Source organism: Malaclemys terrapin, chromosome 2, assembly GCF_027887155.1.
Source record: "Malaclemys terrapin pileata isolate rMalTer1 chromosome 2, rMalTer1.hap1, whole genome shotgun sequence".
Taxonomy (NCBI): domain Eukaryota; kingdom Metazoa; phylum Chordata; order Testudines; family Emydidae; genus Malaclemys; species Malaclemys terrapin.
Genome location: NC_071506.1, coordinates 80,385,218 through 80,403,499, shown reverse-complemented (window position 1 = coordinate 80,403,499; position 18,282 = coordinate 80,385,218). Strand labels below are relative to the sequence as shown.

General features: G+C 42.0%; 1 protein-coding gene across 3 annotated transcripts in view; it reads left to right on the top strand.

Moving 5' to 3' along the window:
• Window positions 1-18,282, top strand: part of LAMA3 (laminin subunit alpha 3) — a 191,451-nt gene that overhangs the window by 38,183 nt on the left and 134,986 nt on the right. For all 3 annotated transcript variants that reach the window (XM_054018249.1, XM_054018250.1, XM_054018248.1), the window contains exons 3-7: window positions 1,283-1,400; window positions 2,258-2,376; window positions 4,275-4,445; window positions 7,723-7,820; window positions 11,491-11,606. In XM_054018249.1, coding sequence (XP_053874224.1) covers window positions 1,283-1,400; window positions 2,258-2,376; window positions 4,275-4,445; window positions 7,723-7,820; window positions 11,491-11,606 — 622 coding nt within the window. The remainder of the gene's footprint in view (window positions 1-1,282; window positions 1,401-2,257; window positions 2,377-4,274; window positions 4,446-7,722; window positions 7,821-11,490; window positions 11,607-18,282) is intronic.

Below are 18,282 nucleotides of genomic sequence, written 5' to 3'. Positions count from 1 at the left end.
TCATGTCCATAGTCAGGGCCGGCGCAACCCATTAGGTGACCTAGGCGGTTGCCTATGGTGCTAGCATTTGGGAGGGTGGCGACTGTGGCGGCTGGAGCTTCGGCCGCCTCTGCTGGGGCGGCATTTCGGGGGCGGGACCTTCTGGCGCCTCTGTCGGGGGTGACATTTTGGGGGCGGGACCTTCCGCCGCCTCTGTCGGGGGCGACATTTTGGGGGCGGGACCTTCTGCTGCCTAGGGAGGCAAAAAAGCTGGCGGCACTCCTGTCCATAGTATGAAGTACTTTGTACTTTAATTTAACCTTTGGAATAAATGAAGACATCTCCAGGATGCACCTCAAATTTAGTCTGTTGTCTACTGTAAAGTCTTGATGTTTGAAGTTTCATGTCATTTGGCTTTCCCAGGAATTGCTTCATTTCCTCCAAAGTGCTTACAGTTAGGTTTCTCTCTCTCTCTCTCTTTTTTTTTTTTTTTTAAAGTCTTCTGTGGTCTAACACACTACATGTGTTTATAAAGATGCAGGAGGCGCCTTGAGGTCTGGGGAGGAGACTAGGCTCTATTAGGAGCTCTTCAAACTGTCTTTGGTCTCAGAGTAAGTGGAATGTCATTCACATGACTGCTCCCTATGTTCCTTGTTACACACATGGCTGTGGGAAGACTTCTTCTGCAAGTTGTAAGGTTTACCATGGCACAAATTATCCAGATGTGTCAGTGCAGTGAGAGAGCTGGACAGTCCCTTCATCATCGAGTGGAGCTAGAGAGAGCTACAAAGTAAATGTGAGATGCTGTTTTGACATTGCTTTTTATGGATTTCATTGTGACTTTGCTTGACTGCATCATGATGATGTTGAGTGTCAGTGACAAATATTGCAATGGGATAATCAAGAATGGGGCACTGTGATTATTTTGTGGCTCTATTCATTGATTAATTGATTCTCCAGCCTTTCACTGTTGAATTCTGTTACTCTAACACATCCATATAGTTAAGCATATGCTATACTGAGCTACTTTGATACAGAAAAGATGGTATTTAGCATAATCACACTGCAGCTTTTTCAGTGTGTTGGGCCATAGTGCCAAGTGGTATAGCTCCACTGAACTCACCAGCTGAGAATCTGCCCTGTTTTTGAGGGCACTGAACTGGAAAACAATTTACTTTCTTGCTGTTGTACAAAGACAAGTTGTTAATTAATGTTAGTTCTATGTACTTGATTTTATACAACAAGGTCTGATGTTTACTTCCAGCATTACTTATGTTAATGTATATATATATTTTGTTACCAGCTCTTCCATGTTGCTTACATCCTTATCAAGTTTGCAAATTCTCCTCGCCCAGATCTCTGGGTGTTAGAAAGATCAGTGGACTTTGGAAGAACCTATGCACCTTGGCAATATTTTGCTCGTGAGTATTAATTCTTGCATCCCTGCAGTTTTATAGGAGAGAGGCTTTAATCATTTGTAGAATTTAGAAACAAAAATCAACCTAGTGGTTTCCCTGACTAAAGTATGGTAACGTGAGATGTGTTTGGAAGGGGTCTGGCATAACTGTTAACTAGTTATTTTCAGTAAAGCCCCATTCTTAGCATTCATCAGCAAAATGAACATGACATGGTTTGAAAGTTTAGAATCTTTTTGATTAAATTAGCCCAGAGACATACACTCAAACAGGTTTTGTTGCCAGTAATTTGTCTTCCAAAGAGCCATAGGAGGAACTGCTTTATATAGTAGTCCTCTCTACTGAGAGAAGTCTTTGATGAGGTAAATTTTCAAAGCAAGGCAAACTGATTTAATCTGACAACTTTCATTTAAACTGGTAGAGAACACATTATTAAAACCCAATATAGTACTGCAAAAAGGTAAGACTGTCCTTGGGATTTTTCCTTTTATCTTGTTCATGTCTTTTAATAGTGCCTTTCATCCCCCACCCCTCCCAGGTTTCCAGTCTTCTTTATAAACCTAAACTAGAATACATGTACAAGCACCCTACAATGCAGCCATTTTTGTAGTGATATGGGGAAGCTGTTTCAGTGCATTGCCAAACACTAAGAACAGTTTAGGACAGAAAGTGAAGAAGAATGTGTTCATTTGCTTTTAATATTTTTCATTTTTCTATAGTAATATTTCTATTTTCATACAGAGATGTAATTTGATTCAGGGAGATAATCTATTAGAAAGCATGAGGATAGTTCTTTATGGATTTATGTTAGCACAATAATGCATGTTTCAATATGTAAAAAAATTGATTTCTTACTTTACTAGATTCTAAAGCAGACTGTTTGGAACATTTTGGAAAAAAAGTTAGTGCTCATATTAGGAGGGATGATGATGTTATTTGCACTACAGAGTATTCTCGGATTGTGCCTCTTGAAAATGGTGAGGTAAGTGCTTTTCAGAAGACTGGGAAATTAAATTTTTCACATTGGAAATAAACAGTGTTACACAGTGGTTGCTTCTTAGTATGTTATTATGAATTATTTGCTATTTCAATAAAACTTGAACTTTTAAGCCAATTTTCAAACTTAGGTGCCTATGTAAATCCATCAGGTATGTAAATCCATATTCAGGCATTTGAGAAAATGTCCTAATATTTATAGACGTGCTGAACATTCACAACTCCCATTGAGAAGTGAGTGCTCAGAACCTCTGAAATTAGGCCATTTGTTTAGCTTCATGAATATAATTTAGGTGCCTTACTTTGGGCATCCAAGTATGAACATTTTGGCTTTGTTTTCTGAGTAGTTACAATGACTGCAATGGGGCTAATTGTGTGAGAATTGCTGATGGAAGTAAAGGTTGCAGAATCAGACCTCTAAATTTCAATGAGCAGTAACTCTATTTTAAAAAAAGAATAATGCTGTAAATGTGTAGTATAATAAAAGTGTGTCTGTAAAAGCTAACACAGATCATACTGCTCTGGCTTAGCAAGATGCTTCTTACCACTAGGAAATATGATTTATAGTCCCTTTATCTGAATGTTTATTAGTGGTTGCATTTATCATTCTTTCCAACATAAACTTTTATTGGAGATAGGCCTGTGTCAGATCAAAATCCAAACTTCCTCATTATTCAGGGTTGTTAGAATTGGATGTTATGTGACATGCCACTACAAAGAGAGGCTTGTGATGAAGCTTGTATCCAGATCCAAACTTCTTGAAAGCTTTGGGGGTTTGGATCCAGTGTTCCAGTTTTGATTTATAATGGTCTGTGAACATTTCTGCAGAGTGGTCCAAAAACTTACAGAAAGATTAGCATTTTCTATTAAATTCTATGGATTTTTTGATTAATTTCTTTAGAATCCTGTTGCATCATCCCCTATTAAATGGTGTATGACTTTTTTTAAAGGAGTTGTGTTGTAGTTGGAAGCTTCAGTGATCCAATCTTATGTACTTACAGTTTATAGTACCCACTTGGAAACATATATCTGAAATCTGTTCAGTTATAAACAAATAAATAGCTTTTGCTCAGTTGTACACACTCTGATTTGTTAATTTAGGGTTCATTTACGATTTCTGGGCTGCTGGCATCAATTTATTTTTCATAATAAGAGCATTGAAGCATTTGTTTTGAATTATTATATAAACTGCTCCCGCAGGGAGGGAAATTCTAAAGTGACATCATCTACTCACTTTCAAAAGTACATGAACATACTCTCGGGCACTGTAGCTATTAACTGAAATTTATTCCAGGATTTTTTGTGCCTTAATCCAAAAATTAATGCATGTTGGTAAAAGGGCAATATCCTGAAGTTCTTACTTAGGTAAAACTCCTATGGACATCATTGGCTGCTCGTAATGTATTAGGATTGACTTACTGTTGTTGGTTTCTGTAAAATTGCATGTATCTTTTCAGAACTTTCTGACATAATCCATTCAAGACACATGAAGCCATTCTTATATGGATGTGTAACATGAGTAAATTGTGCCTGAAGTGAATGGGAATTTTTTCAATATTCAGGTTTTGCTGTGAATAATTTTCATAGAACCCGTGATTGCTGGAGCATCCTGCTAAATCAGAGCAGAACGGCCTGTATTAGCGTTTACAGATACTTATAGTATATACTTAAAGCATTTAAATTTTGTTTTAAATAGAAGAGTTACTTCTCACTGAAATTTAGAGGCCTGAGTCTGTAACCTTACTCCCATGAATATTAGACATGGTTAGAAACGAGAAATCTGCAAATTTTTGGATGCTTATATTATCGAAACCTGTGGATGACTCCCCACTGCTAATGTTAACTGTTTATGTTTTGACAAAAAGATCTTTGCTCTTTTATTAGATTGTGGTATCCTTGGTAAATGGTCGTCCAGGAGCAAAAAACTTCACTCACTCTCCCATACTGAGGGAATTTACCAAGGCAACAAACATCCGCTTGCATTTTCTCAGAACCAATACCCTTCTTGGACACTTGATAGCCAAAGCTCAACGGGACCCCACTGTAACCCGCAGAGTAAGTAGCTTTTTTCACAAATGGATGTTTAACAATTGCCCTTCATTCCATTACAGTGAACGGAATGACACGAACGTCTTTAGTTTGCAAAACAACAACAAAAAATGGGTATGGTCTTGATGATCCCCTCCAGCTCCACTTGCAGAGGGAAACTAGTTGGGACAGATCAGAGTTGTGTGGTTTGTGTAGAGGGGAGTGAGGTGCTCTCTCAGGGCACCCAGAACTGTAATCCACTGTGTTACGTCTCTGCGTTAGCAAAAGAGCTTTGCTGGAGCTTAAACTGTGTGACAGCTCCCTGCCATGCCAGTCTGTTGGCCTTGCCAGCAAACCCCTTGAGTCTGTCAGTCTAAACCTTGCCTTGTAGGTAACATCCAGTAAACCCCAGTTCCCGAGTTCCCCAGAGACATCTTTCTGCAGTGCCCAGTCGCTCTGTGGACACTCACAGAAATTAACCAAATTCCCTGTCTTCAAAGAGACAGAATATACAACTGCCTGTTAGTTCAGCTGGGGATGCATGTCTTAACTTTAATATAACAGCACTGAGATGGTTTATATTAAAAACTAAGAATAAGTGTATTAACCAAGAGAGATTTATCTGATACTGAGCAAGAGAAAAAGAGACAGGTATGCTTTCAAACAAAAGAAAAACACTTTCTAGTGCCAGAAATTGAATTCTAGCAAGCGATATCTTTGCCTAAAACAGTTTCTCACTTACATCACATGACCAGCAACTCCAGCTTTTCAGGAGGATCCTCCTTTCACCTAATCAGAAGGTCCTATTCCCTTTATCCCCTAAGAGATGGATAACGAAACGTCTCATGAAAGATGGGTCACAGCCAACTTTGCTGGAAAGCGCTGCAAGGATTTTGGATGAGCAATATTCTACAAGACATGAGTGTATCTAGTTAATTAAGTCAAATCTCTAGAATGCATGGTATGATTTTATTTCATATGTAACCATTTGTTTCCAATACTTCTGCTTGCTATTATTTGAATCTCTTTGTTAAATGAACTTAATTTCACTATAAACATATCTAAGTGCTGTGTGTTAGCAAAGCTGTGATCCAAGGTGAAACTGGTAAGCTGGGGTGTACTGCTTCTTTGGAAGCAGCCAATCTGTGAATACTGTGACTGTCCAGTGGACCAGGGGCTGGAGGCCCAAGGGAGATGCTTGGATTGAGGGTTGGGGTGTGCCAATTGCTAGCCTGTAGGGTGTCAGGGAGTCCTGCAAGGTCTAGGGGGAAGTGTTTGTATTGCCCATGGCTGCTGGAGTTGGGGAGCTGACCCATGGCAGGCACAGACAAGGTTTCCTCACACTAAGAGAAGATGGTAGCAAAGTGTGTCTGAATCCTGGGTACCCCTGGGAAATTCCACAGCTTAGAAGTCCCCTGCCCATTCTGTGGGGAAATAAGAGAGGGGCAGACGCTCTGATGGAATAATCCATAAGAATCTCTATGCATTGGAATTTGTAGAGTTTCTTGACCCAGTGTGGTTATTTACTTATCAGTTATACTGCAACAGAACCCAAAGGCTCCAGTCAAGCCATTTGGCTAGGGACTGTACAAATATGTATGGTCTCCTCAACAACAACAACAACAACAAACTTATCCTTTCCAGTTGCTTGGCCGCATACATTATGTAAGGTTGTAAAACTTAAGTGCAGCTGTAGGATTTTATTTAAGATATTACTTACAGGCTAAAATAAATGGAGTACTTGTTATGCCGCTTGCCAAACACCATAACTTCAGCCTAATGTAATCAAATAGTCTAATTTGAGGGATATATAAGGTAATGTGTTTCATTAACTTGCTGACAGGGAACATGTCAAGACTTTCCATATCAGATGCCCTTGAAAACTAGCAGTAGTTCAGCATTCTAGCAGAGAGCCATTGTGCTAAATCTATTGTATAAACCAAACCAAACCAAACCAGCCCATCCCCTTCCCTCTGTACAAACAACTGCCATACTTCCTCAATTTATGCATTGACTTCATGCGGTTGGAAATTATCTGCAGCACAAGCAATGTGGTATCTGAATTCTGACAATTTGGGCATAATACTGTTAATCCAGTGTAATGCCACAAAGTAGGAAGAAACCAGAGATTGAGTTACAAGTAATCATTATGGAGCTAAAACATGATGAGATACTGCCAGAGAAAGTGTCAGGGACCATTTTTAATTTTGACCAAGACACTGAAAGCACAGGGAGGGTGTGTGTGAAGAAGAAGAATAAACCACACTAGATGTGAATGTGTGCATCCAAATAGAACTAGTCCAGGAAAAAAAATATGGACTGGATTCTCTGGTCTACTAAGGCCAATTTATTGCACCTACCTGGCACAAAGTAGCCTGCAAGCAGCCAGCCAATGAAGGAGTCCCCCTATGCAGGGAGCTCTCTGCCAGCCATCTCCCCTCCCCTGGCATAAGGAGAGGGAGAGGACATCTCGGAGTGAGGTGGGCTAGAGGAGAGGACACAGTGGAGGAGAGCTCAGCTGTGCCTGGCATAAAGTAGAGCTGCCTCTTTAACGTGCACTGGGGCCGGACAGCTGAGGATCGGGGAACTGCAACAGGCTCCCTGCAGCCTTCCCTTGCTACTGAGCAGGGTGGAGAATCTGCTCTTAAGTTTCTTAAATGTACACAGAAGTTACTATAAATAGTGGTATTTACAGTGAGTCAGTCCAAATGACTAAATCGTTATCTGCCACTGCCTGGATGACTGCAGGGAGTGGTGATGAGATATGAAGCTTTTCAACTCTAGGTCACTAGTTCAAATCTAGGTCACATCAGTCATAATTGCAAGCGAGCAGGTGGGCTCAGTTCAGTTCCTAGAGTTCCCTTGGCACGATCCTAGCTCACCATCACAACTGGCACCGTTGTTGGCAGTTACATAGCAGAGAGGTCATCAACTTATTAGGAACAGAGATTGAACTATTACTTCCAGGGGCTGTGCTTCTAGAATCGGCCAAGGCACTTTATAAGGACAGCATGGGGAACGATGAAATACCACTGTCTGTGTGGTATCTGTTCAGTGGGTAACACTGACCTATAGCGTGAAATGGCTTTCATTAATGAATCTGGGCCTGATCCTGCAACATGGATGTCAGTAGGTGTTTGGCTGTTGACTTCAGGAAAGCTGGATTAGGTCCTTTATGGATATGTTTGTTTAATATTCTGATAAGCAAGATTTAATGTGATAAGAAAATCATTACTATGTTACTGTGGCTGCCATTCTACAGGCAAAGGAAAGATGTACACATACCTCTTGATTTGTTTTACAGTATTACTACAGCATAAAGGACATCAGTATAGGTGGACGATGTGTTTGCAATGGTCATGCAGAAGTCTGTAATGCAAAAAGTGCTGAAAACCTGTACCAGTAAGTAAATTGAGCAGCATGCTCATTTCACAAACTATAAACCAATACACAGGTATTTTCAAATTACGATTTTTAATGATAAAATAAGGATGTCTTATAGTTTTCTTTATATTGCTTTTAAAGTGAGAGCTTGGTAAGGCATATATGAAGATATGCTGAGAGGTATTCTGTGTTGATTAAGTTTAACAATAAAAGAGTGTGCATTAGGTCTTTTTAAAATTAAAATGAGGGTTTGCTAGACACTTTGTGTTAAACTGGTATTTCCCAAAAGGTGTGTCTCCACCTACCTATGGATTGTGGAAAAATCCTAGATCTAAAGTCATGGGGCCCTAAGCAAACATATTCCTGGGCTGCTGTGGAGGGCAGGCCCAGGGTGTGGGAGGTAGTGGAGAGTGAACCCAGCCTGTATTCATCCCGCAGCAGCGGTTCCTGTTCCATGGGGCTGGGCCCGGTTCCATGCTCCACGCGTTGAGATTTGGTGCGTGGGGTTGCAGTGCCACTCAGGTTTTGTGCAGTTGCCCCTCCATCATGACGGAGGGGTGACCAGGCCAAACCTGAATGGCACTGTGACCTCGTGCACCAAGTCACAACACAAGAGGAGAGAGTTGGGCCCAGCCTCATGAGACAGGAGCCACCACTGTGTGGGGAGTGGAGGGTGGGCTCACTCACCAGCCCCCTCATCCCTTTCTTCTCCCTCCGCCCCCCACCCTACCCTCTGGCTCGGGATTAAGAGGGAGAGACTGTGCTAGGACAGAAGGTGTATATATGTAAATGATGGGTCACAAAAGAAATAATACAAAATGCAGTTGGACATAGGAACGTAACCTCAGTTGTTGGGTCACCTTAGTAAAAAGTTAGGGAACTGCTGTGTTAAACTCACCTCTTTTGGATACTGAGACCCTGCTGTGAGATCACCAATTTATTTCACATAAGCCATCAAACAGCCACATATAATACTTAGTCCTGCCATGAGGCAGGGGACCAGACTAGATGATCTCTCTAGGTCCCTTCCAGTCCTACGATTCTATAATGGGCTAGCTTTACAGCAGAATAACTGAGAGATCAGATTCGGACATCAGGACTTTTGGTCATTATGTTGAAAGATCCCAACAAGAAAGTAAATGCACTAGATTCTATTACTAATCCCCTTGGCCATCTATGTGATACCTTTTCTGACTAGAATTGGTGACTGTAGTAATATCAAGGAAAAACACAACCTTCTGTAGCAAGGAAAAAACAAATTATATATATAAATTATGTGTAGATACCACTAAGTATTCCATAAGTGTCTTCATTATTGTCACAGACTTTGAAGTAAGTGCTTACAGGACTGAGCCCTTAGATAGGCACTTTGATGAAGTCAAAATAAATAAAAAAATTTTCCTTTTGGAGGATGACTGTTAATTTTTATACTTTGGGTTACTTCTGATGATCAAATAGTCCTTAGTTTGCATTATTTTTATGAATAAGATGATGTTATGATCTTAGATATATGAACGGTGCACTGTACTCACCGCTGGGTGGCACCCTCTTCTGGCAATTCTGGGGATTAGCTCTGCCCAGTTCAGCGCTCCCTTTCTTCTCTTCCATCATTGCAGCTCTCCTGCTGCAGTACGGCTTCTTCATGACTTGGCCCTCCAGCCAGGTCATACTGATTTCCCCTTCTAGGGGAGTCTTTCAAAGTCTCTCTGCTCAAGCAGCATCAGGCAGCCTCACACTTGCAGCCCTGACTATGCTACTCTGACAGTGACGCAAGTAGTTTTCCTGTTCACTGCCCCGAGCAGTACCAGGAACCCAGGCCAGCCTTCAATTCTGGGTTCCAGTCCAGGGCCCTATAGTGAGTAGTTAAGGTCCGGGTCTTCAGCAACCCTACTGCTCTCTTCCCTGGACTAGTATCAGGGGGTAGCCGTGTTAGTCTGTATCTACAAAAACAACAAGGAATCTGGTAGCACCTTAAAGACTAACAGATTTATTTGGGCATAAGCTTTCGTGGGTAAAAACCTCACTTCTTCAGATGCATAGAGTGAAAGTTACAGATGCAGGCATTATATACTGATACATGGAGAGCAGGGAGTTACTTCGCAAGTGGAGAACCAGTGTTGACAGGGCCAATTCAATCAGGGTGGATGTAGTCCACTCCCAATAATGGATGAGGAGGTGTCAATTCCAGGAGAGGAAAAGCTGCTTCTGGAATGAGCCAGCCACTCCCAGTCCCTATTCAAGCCCAGATTAATGGTGTTAAATTTGCAAATGAATTTTAGTTCTGCTGTTTCTCTTTGAAGTCTGTTTCTGAAGTTTTTTTGTTCAATGACAGTGACTTTTAAATCTGTAATAGAATGACCAGGGAGATTGAAGTGTTCACTTACCGGCTTATGTATGTTACCATTCCTGATGTCAGATTTGTGTCCATTTATTCTTTTGTGGAGGGACTGTCCAGTTTGCCAATGTACATGGCAGAGGGGCATTGCTGGCACATGATGGCATATATCACATTAGTGGATGTGCAGGTGAACGAGCCCTTGATGGTGTGGCTGATGTGGTTGGGTCCTCTGATGGTGTCGCCAGAGTAGATATAGGGACAGAGTAGGCAACGAGGTTTGCTACAGGGATTGGTTCCTGGGTTGGTGTTTCTGTGGTGTGGTGTGTAGTTGCTGGTGAGTATTTGCTTCAGGTTGGGGGGTTGTCTGTAAGCGAGGACTGGCCTGCCAACCTGAAGCAAATACTCACCAGCAACTACACACCTGGACTACTTCCTCCCGTTCTTCTTTAAGCTTCTCCTTCACCAACCTTCCTAGCCAGACCCCTCTTTCTTAGGCCTACTAGGTAAACCTTTCTTGTGGGTTTCTGTCTCCCCTTTCTTCTCCCTTACCTCAGGGATAGAAACTGCAGCTTCCTCCCTGCCACTTCTGATGCCAGGCTCCTAGTGTTATAGAAGCCCCATCTGTTCCCTCACAGGTGATCTTCTTTTTAATTAGTACCCTCCAGCAGCTTACATTTCCCCTGTTTGCAGTTTAATTGACTGATTGGGCTCACCTGGCCTAATTCAACTCTCTCAGAGCTGGTGTGGGAAGGTCACCTCATCATAGAGCTCTGGTCAAGTGTAGGTAGTCTCTTGGTCTATCCAAGGCCATGATCAAGTGTCTTGATGTTTTTGGTCTTTTGGTCTCGAGATGAAAACCTTGTCTTTGCTTCTGGGACCTTGAAGTGAAAAAATTCTCTGTTATAAAGCTCTAATAATTTTTTTTAAACAAAACATAATGAAAAATTGAGTCCAAAGTGTAACAGTAACAAACATTTTGATATAGTGTAGGACAGCAAGCTTAAGCCTTGGATCAAGAGTTAAAATAAGATATATTTGCAACTATGGCATATTATCCTGGTTTAATACCTGCTCAGGATAAGGTTTCTTAAGCCCGTGTTTATTTAATCCAATTACAAATGACCTCTATAAATCATTTGTGCTAAAAAGTTCAAAACAGTGTGAGTGAGATAATTTACTGTGAGGAATGCTAGGATGGTTGTAAAAGGGTTTAGTGTTATGTGTTGACCTCTTTACACTTGGTCTTGCCATTTTCATGTTAGAAGTAAATTTTGGATTGTGGTAAAATAAGAAAAATATATATAGTTTTAAATCCTATTTCAATTAAACAAGAATTTTTTCAATATCCAGGTTTCAGTGTGAATGTCAGCATAACACTTGTGGGGAAACCTGTGATCACTGCTGCCCTGGATATAATCAGAAACAATGGCAAACTGCAACTGCCAACAACGCAAATGAGTGTGAATGTGAGTAGCATGAAAAGATGCTAGTTTAAAGGTGACAGTTCATACAGATTTTGATGTACAAATGGGAGGTACCTCCAGCATGTATGTGTTCATGCAAAATGTTGGCTGCCTGCAAAGCCCCCAGCAGAACAGAGATTGCAGGTACCTGGCACTGCCTCGAACCTTCCCATTCTTTCACACACACCCTTCAGCTGGATTGCCCAGAATCTTGCACCCTGGAGTAATATGGCTGAATCAATTTACATCTGTATTAGCATTTATCTAAATTGTGCCCAGCCCGGGCTCTGAATCCAACCCCTAGATTTTGAGCACTGGTTATATAGGGTTGGTTAGAGGAGAAGGAAACTTCCATAGAACTACCTCGCCTGGTATTATAAGCCTAATTTTGATACCCCTACGTTCATTTAGTGGAACACTGAAATATTCATAACAGTGCATTTAGATCCTTGCTCCTTTTATATTTAGTGAGGAAACAATATATTGAGTTGGAAGGCGAATCAGAGTTATTTACTGTACCTGGCTTTGTGACATAGCCCAGTTGAAAAATCCTTCTAGTAAACCAGGTACTTTAGAAGGAAAACCCTCTTTTGGGGAAGAGGTGTGCTTTCTTATGTTAAGAGTGCCAACACACAATCTAGTCTCTTCAAAAGATTCCTGGCTCTTCAATCTGCTCACTCAAAACAAAACTACATAGATGGGAGTGAAGAGTTGTTCTCTTCAGAGCAACACGAGTCACTCTTTCTAGTAACCTGGTCTCTTGACATATGCCTCTGGTAAATGGATGCAGATATTCTGTCTTCTTTTCCTTGAGCTCCTGTGGGCGAGCTCCTTTGCAGCCTAGCTTCCCTCATTTCAGACAAACATTTCATTCTTTTGTTAAGAAAACTGGGACATGGGGAACCACGACCACTAGGGCCCTTTTCTGGGTCTTGAAGAGGCTGTACTGCCTACCATAGACTCTGTGTAACCACATGGCATGAAAACTGTAGCTATGGTGATTATAGCATTTGCTCTCTTTGTGTCTCCCCCTCTTTTGAACACACACAGGATTCTCTTCTCCCATATCATCTTGGCAGGCCAAAAGGCAGATGTTGTGACTTCAAGTTGTAACCCTGCTAGAGTGTCAAGTAGATGTATATTTATATCATTGAAGAAGTGAGGAATAAATTTTTTTAATTTAAAATAAATTATTTTAATCAAAGTTCAGAAGTGATCTGCCAAAATTGTGATAGTAAAAATAACAGACAAAAAAAAGTAGAAGCAGTAGATAGAAACTAGGCATGTTGTGACTTGGTTAATGAATAAATTATAATTCATAAGGTTCTGAGCCAAAAATGTTTAACATTTATTGCCACCTGAAAAAGGGATCCTTTTAGCCTGAAAGTGTGTGTGTGTTTTAAGTTATTCACTGAGGATAGTACTTACCAGCTGCAGACACCCTTCATTTACAGCCTGTGGATCAGGAGATTAGAGCAACCTTGCAAGTCTTCACAAAATCTCTGTATCCCTTTCTCCTACTGAAAAATCAGTGGGTCCCTGAGAGACTGGGAGATCTGCCAAACCTGCAAATTTTTGTATACGTCCACAATATTGTACTTTTCAGCAAATAGTCAAAGTTTCAAGAAATTGTATTGTGATGTATGAAGACCTGCTGGTAAAAGTGCCATTACTTGGATCAAAGCAGGTAACTTGACCTTATAGTAAGAGACAGTGGATGGCTCAGGATGCCAGCAGCCTTGGCCATTAATGACATTGAAGTTTTTTTGACATTTTCCTTTCCCTTCCTGGTTTTTCTAAGAGCAGGGGAGCCAAAGGTAGCCCAGCCATTTTGGCAGCTTTTGGCACGGTTATTTCCCTCTGAATCTTGTTTAGTTTTCTTGAAGAACTTCATGTATGGACTGGAAAATGAGCTACAAAGGCTCTTTTGGCACAGCTTGTAAATCAGATCTGAGCCCATAAGGTCGGGCTCTGGTTCCTGTCAGCACAACAAAAAGTGGCCCAGGACTTTACCCATCACAGCAGGGATGTCACACGCTAGAGGGGAAAGGGTTCCCTCTCCAGAGACCCTTCAGATATGAGGAATAAGAGGAATATGAGGATATGGAGGATGATCTAGAGGATCCACTCCTTTAACTATTAATGGTTCCCAATCCTGCTGGAAAGGCGTAACGAGTGGGGTACCGCAGGGGTCTGTTTTGGGACCGGCTCTGTTCAATATCTTCATCAACGACTTAGATATTGGCATAGAAAGTACACTTATTAAGTTTGCGGATGATACCAAACTGGGAGGGATTGCAACTACTTTGGAGGACAGGGTCATAATTCAAAATGATCTGGACAAATTGGAGAAATGGTCTGAGTTAAACAGGATGAAGTTTAACAAAGACAAATGCAAAGTGCTCCACTTAGGAAGGAAAAATCAATTTCACACATACAGAATGGGAAAAGACTGTCTAGGAAGGAGTACGGCAGAAAGGGATCTAGGGGTTATAGTGGACCACAAGCTAAATATGAGTCAACAGTGTGATGCTGTTGCAAAAAAAGCAAACATGATTCTGGGATGTATTAACAGGTGTGTGGTGAGCAAGACACGAGAAGTCATTCTTCCGCTCTACTCTGCTCTGGTTAGGCCTCAGCTGGAGTATTGTGTCCAGTTCTGGGCGCCGCATTTTAAAAAAGATGTGGAGAAATTGGAAAGGGTCCAAAGAAGAGCAACAAGAATGATTAAAGGTCTTGAGAACATGACCTATGAAGGAAGGCTGAAAGAATTGGGTTTGTTTAGTTTGGAAAAGAGAAGACTGAGAGGGGACATGATAGCAGTTTTCAGGTATCTAAAAGGGTGTCATAAGGAGGAGGGAGAGAACTTGTTCACCTTAGCCTCTAAGGATAGAACCAGAAACAATGGGTTTAAACTGCAGCAAGGGAGGTCTAGGTTGGACATTAGGAAAAGGTTCCTAACTGTCAGGGTGGTTAAACACTGGAACAAATTGCCTAGGGAGGTTGTGGAATCTCCGTCTCTGGAGATATTTAAGAGTAGGTTAGATAAATGTCTATCAGGGATGGTCTAGACAGTATTTGGTCCTGCCATGTGGGCAGGGGACTGGACTCCATGACCTCTAGAGGTCCCTTCCAGTCCTATAATCTATGAATCTATGAAAAACTATACAAACAGATAGCAAGACTGGGTAAGGAAGAATGCATTGTTCCTGGGATGGACTCTCGCCTGTACCAGGCTTTTAATAGGATTATTACTGTTACTTTTTCTGAGACACAAAGCATATGTGGGCAGGCCTAGGGTCCTTAGCCCTTGTTTCTAGGGTTTTCCTTGCAAGGAACCTCTTTGTCGCTAAGACTGTTGTGGGGATCCCCTTCTGCCTAGTTGCCTGGCTAAAGGAAAGGAGACCCCCCCCCCGTCCCCCAAGTCTGATGCAGAACCAGTGGAATCCTCTAGGAAGATTTCCTTGGAATATTCTTACTTAAGCAGGTCACTGATCCCTTAATATTCAAATGAAAGTGGAAAAGGAGGAAGCCAATATCTTCTCCATCTTCTTGAGTTATTTAAATTGGAGAGGGTTTTACTGTCTTCCTGTTCAGTGAAAAAGATGATGAGATCCAAGTAGGCAGTACTTAATTTGTGCCAGGACTTGCCAGGACTGAGCCCTGCATCTCTAGGCTTGGCAGTTCATAGCCTCTGGGCTTGCTGCATCAGTTATGAATATAAACAACTTGCTTGAGCCCCAGCACCTTTTTAATTAAAAATTAAGCACTGCCGGTAGGCTAAGTAAAGGTGAGAGTAAGAAGCTTGAGTAAGACAAAGGCACAGGCTAGCCTTTGGTTTGTTACATCTGTTTGCTATTCTGGTTAGTCACTACTCTGAATTATGTTACAACTCTGGATGTCTGGAAACTGGAGAAAGGAGAGCGCAAGCTTATAGATGGTTTGATGGAATGAAGATAAGAGATTACAATAGGCTGATATTGTGCCTGATGGACAGATTGGGAGGTGCTGTTCATTAGTTTGCACTGGGGTAACAGGGAAAGAGAAAAGAATTAGATAAGGAATTCCTTATCCATCCACCACCCTTTACCCAAGACATATTTGCAGACACTGTTCAAAGTGTTGAACTATTTTCAGATTAACCCTTACTTTGCAACCAAGGCAAGAACTTTAGGTCAGTATTGGGACTTAGACTACTTTTAGCAAAAGGCTATGACAAAGTAACAAAGGCTGTTGCTGGATTTAGACCTACCAGCTTCATATAAATGGACCTGTAATATTTTTCAGACTACAAAGAGGCTGATATTCACAAAAGGCTACAGCACATCACCTGATGTACCTCATATTTTTTTTTCCAGTGTGTGAACAATACATCTAGGTCAGGGAGCTATCCATTGGGCTAATGTTTATGTTGCATATGATGACAGAATATGTAGTCTAGTGGGCCTTGAGAAGTGTTCTTTGATCTTATGCTGTTCACTGCATGGAAAATTACTTCAGTCAGGAAGGGGTCAAAAGTTAGGACACAATTTCTAGAGTTGGACAAGATTCAGAACTGGTGTGAGTACAACTTCATTACCTTTATTTGGCCCAAAAATAAATACAAATAAAGAAACCCTACCAACCATACAGAATAAAAACACATCATATCTGAGATTCTAAACCCATATAAACTAGGAAACTGAGTTACTTATCACAGTCGCCCTACCCCTAATCTTAGATGAAGTAATTTGGTCTTTTGTTACATGATCACCTAGAGCGTACTACTTTAAGTCAGTTGGAGTTTTGCCACGGATGGGAGCAGGATCAAATCCATAATGCTAGAAAATGTGACAGACTTTTTGATTTAAACATATCTGTGCAATGAATAGTCCTCTGGTAATAGACTAGTTGTGTCTGCTGGCATCACTGCAATTAGAGCTATGTGAGTTCCTCCATGTAAGCCTTGTTATACCTAAAGAATTGTTCTTCTGACTGAAGATTTAGCCCACAAGCGTCACCCCAGATGTGAATATTTTTGTAAATAAAAAAAAAATAGAATAATATTTGGCTATTTTTTATTTTGAAAAATACTCCACCCAGATTAGGTGATCTGGTCAGGAAACATCTCTGTAACTTATTTTAGCCTCAAATATATAGTTCTTTGTTGAGTAACTGCACATGTCCATTCCACTATAGGTGTATGTGCACGCCTTGTGCACAGGTGTTGGAGACTTTTCCCTTAGCAGTACCCATTGGGGCAGCACGAGCGCCCTCTGGTGCCTTGTGCCACTGCACACAAGTATAAAGGGCCATGCTGCCCCCGATCACCCTCAGTTCCTTCCTACCACCAGTGACCGTTGTGCTGAAGCTGTGATCTTTGTTCATATCTTCCCTTCCTTAGTGTAACTAGTAGCTGGAGCATTAGTTTTTAGTCTTGTATATAGTATATCTGAAAATAGTTACTTGTAGGGTTAAGTTTAGAATACCGTCTTATTGAGTTACTGGTGTCAGATTGGGTACTGGGATTGGTACCAAACTGATGCCCCGTTCTCCTGGATTCAGGGCCTGTTGTTCATGTAGTCAGGTCTACGCCATTAAGTGACCCACTCCCAAGCTGCCTCAAGTGTTTGGAAGAGGGGCATTTAAGTGACAAGTGTCACATCCGTAGAAGGCTTGAACCCCATTCAAAAAAGGACAGGCTGCCAGACTCAAGTACCTGCTTTTGGAGTCTGCACTTCATCCACCGCTGGAATCCTTCTGCTCCGAACAGGTAGCGAGCACGTCTGAGTCTGTGAGGAGTGCTCCTCCTGTTCTGGCAGAGGCCTCTGGAAGATCTGCATCCCTGGTGCCTAGGGAGACACTGCGTAAGTCTCTTGGGGACTCGGTACCAGGACCCTCCGAGAAGAAGTTGCTGAGTGTTCGCAAGGCCTCGGAGGGGTGCTCAAAAAAGTCACAACCCCAGGAGCAGTCTGTGAATGAGGAGGTATTGCTGACTCTGGAACGCAGGAAGGGTCCGTTGAGACCAATCCCTGAAGGATCGGTGCATCTCTTGGTACTGCAGGCCCAGGAGCCCTCTCTGATGTCATTGACAAGTTGCGTAACTTGTCAGTTCTGGCTTCTCTCACGATTCAAAAGCCTTGCACAGCACCATTTTTGGAACTGCACACTCCTATATTCCTGGCTTCCACTCCAGAGCACTGCTCGGTACTGACCATTTCTATACTTGTGATACCCCTATGGAGGACTGTGTCTAGGCAAGCCAGTGATGATTTCTCCAATATCCCATCTCCAGCCTTGAAACCTCTCTCCCCACCTGAGGATGCCCAGCAGCCCCAGTGGGGTGCCTGCCTGTTGTGGTACCATCCACAGTCTCAGCATTCTAAGACCCAGTGGTCTACACAGAGTTGGTCCCCACCTCTGTACCAATGGCCCTTCTGAACCCCTTGAGACTTCCCTCCATGTTTCAGAAACTCTCTGCTCCCTTCCTGCACTTCTACATCAGCTAGGCACAGCTCGGAGCATCTGCAGGCAGGACTCCATTTTCCTTCCCCCGGAATTAGGATTGGTATCGTGCAGGCAGAGCCGTATGCCCAGGACTCCACTGTGGACGAATTGGAGGAAGGACCTCCTCAGCAACCTTTAGCTTCTCCTTCTTTGTCACCTGATGAGGCAGTAGTGGCTGAATCTGCCTCTCCCC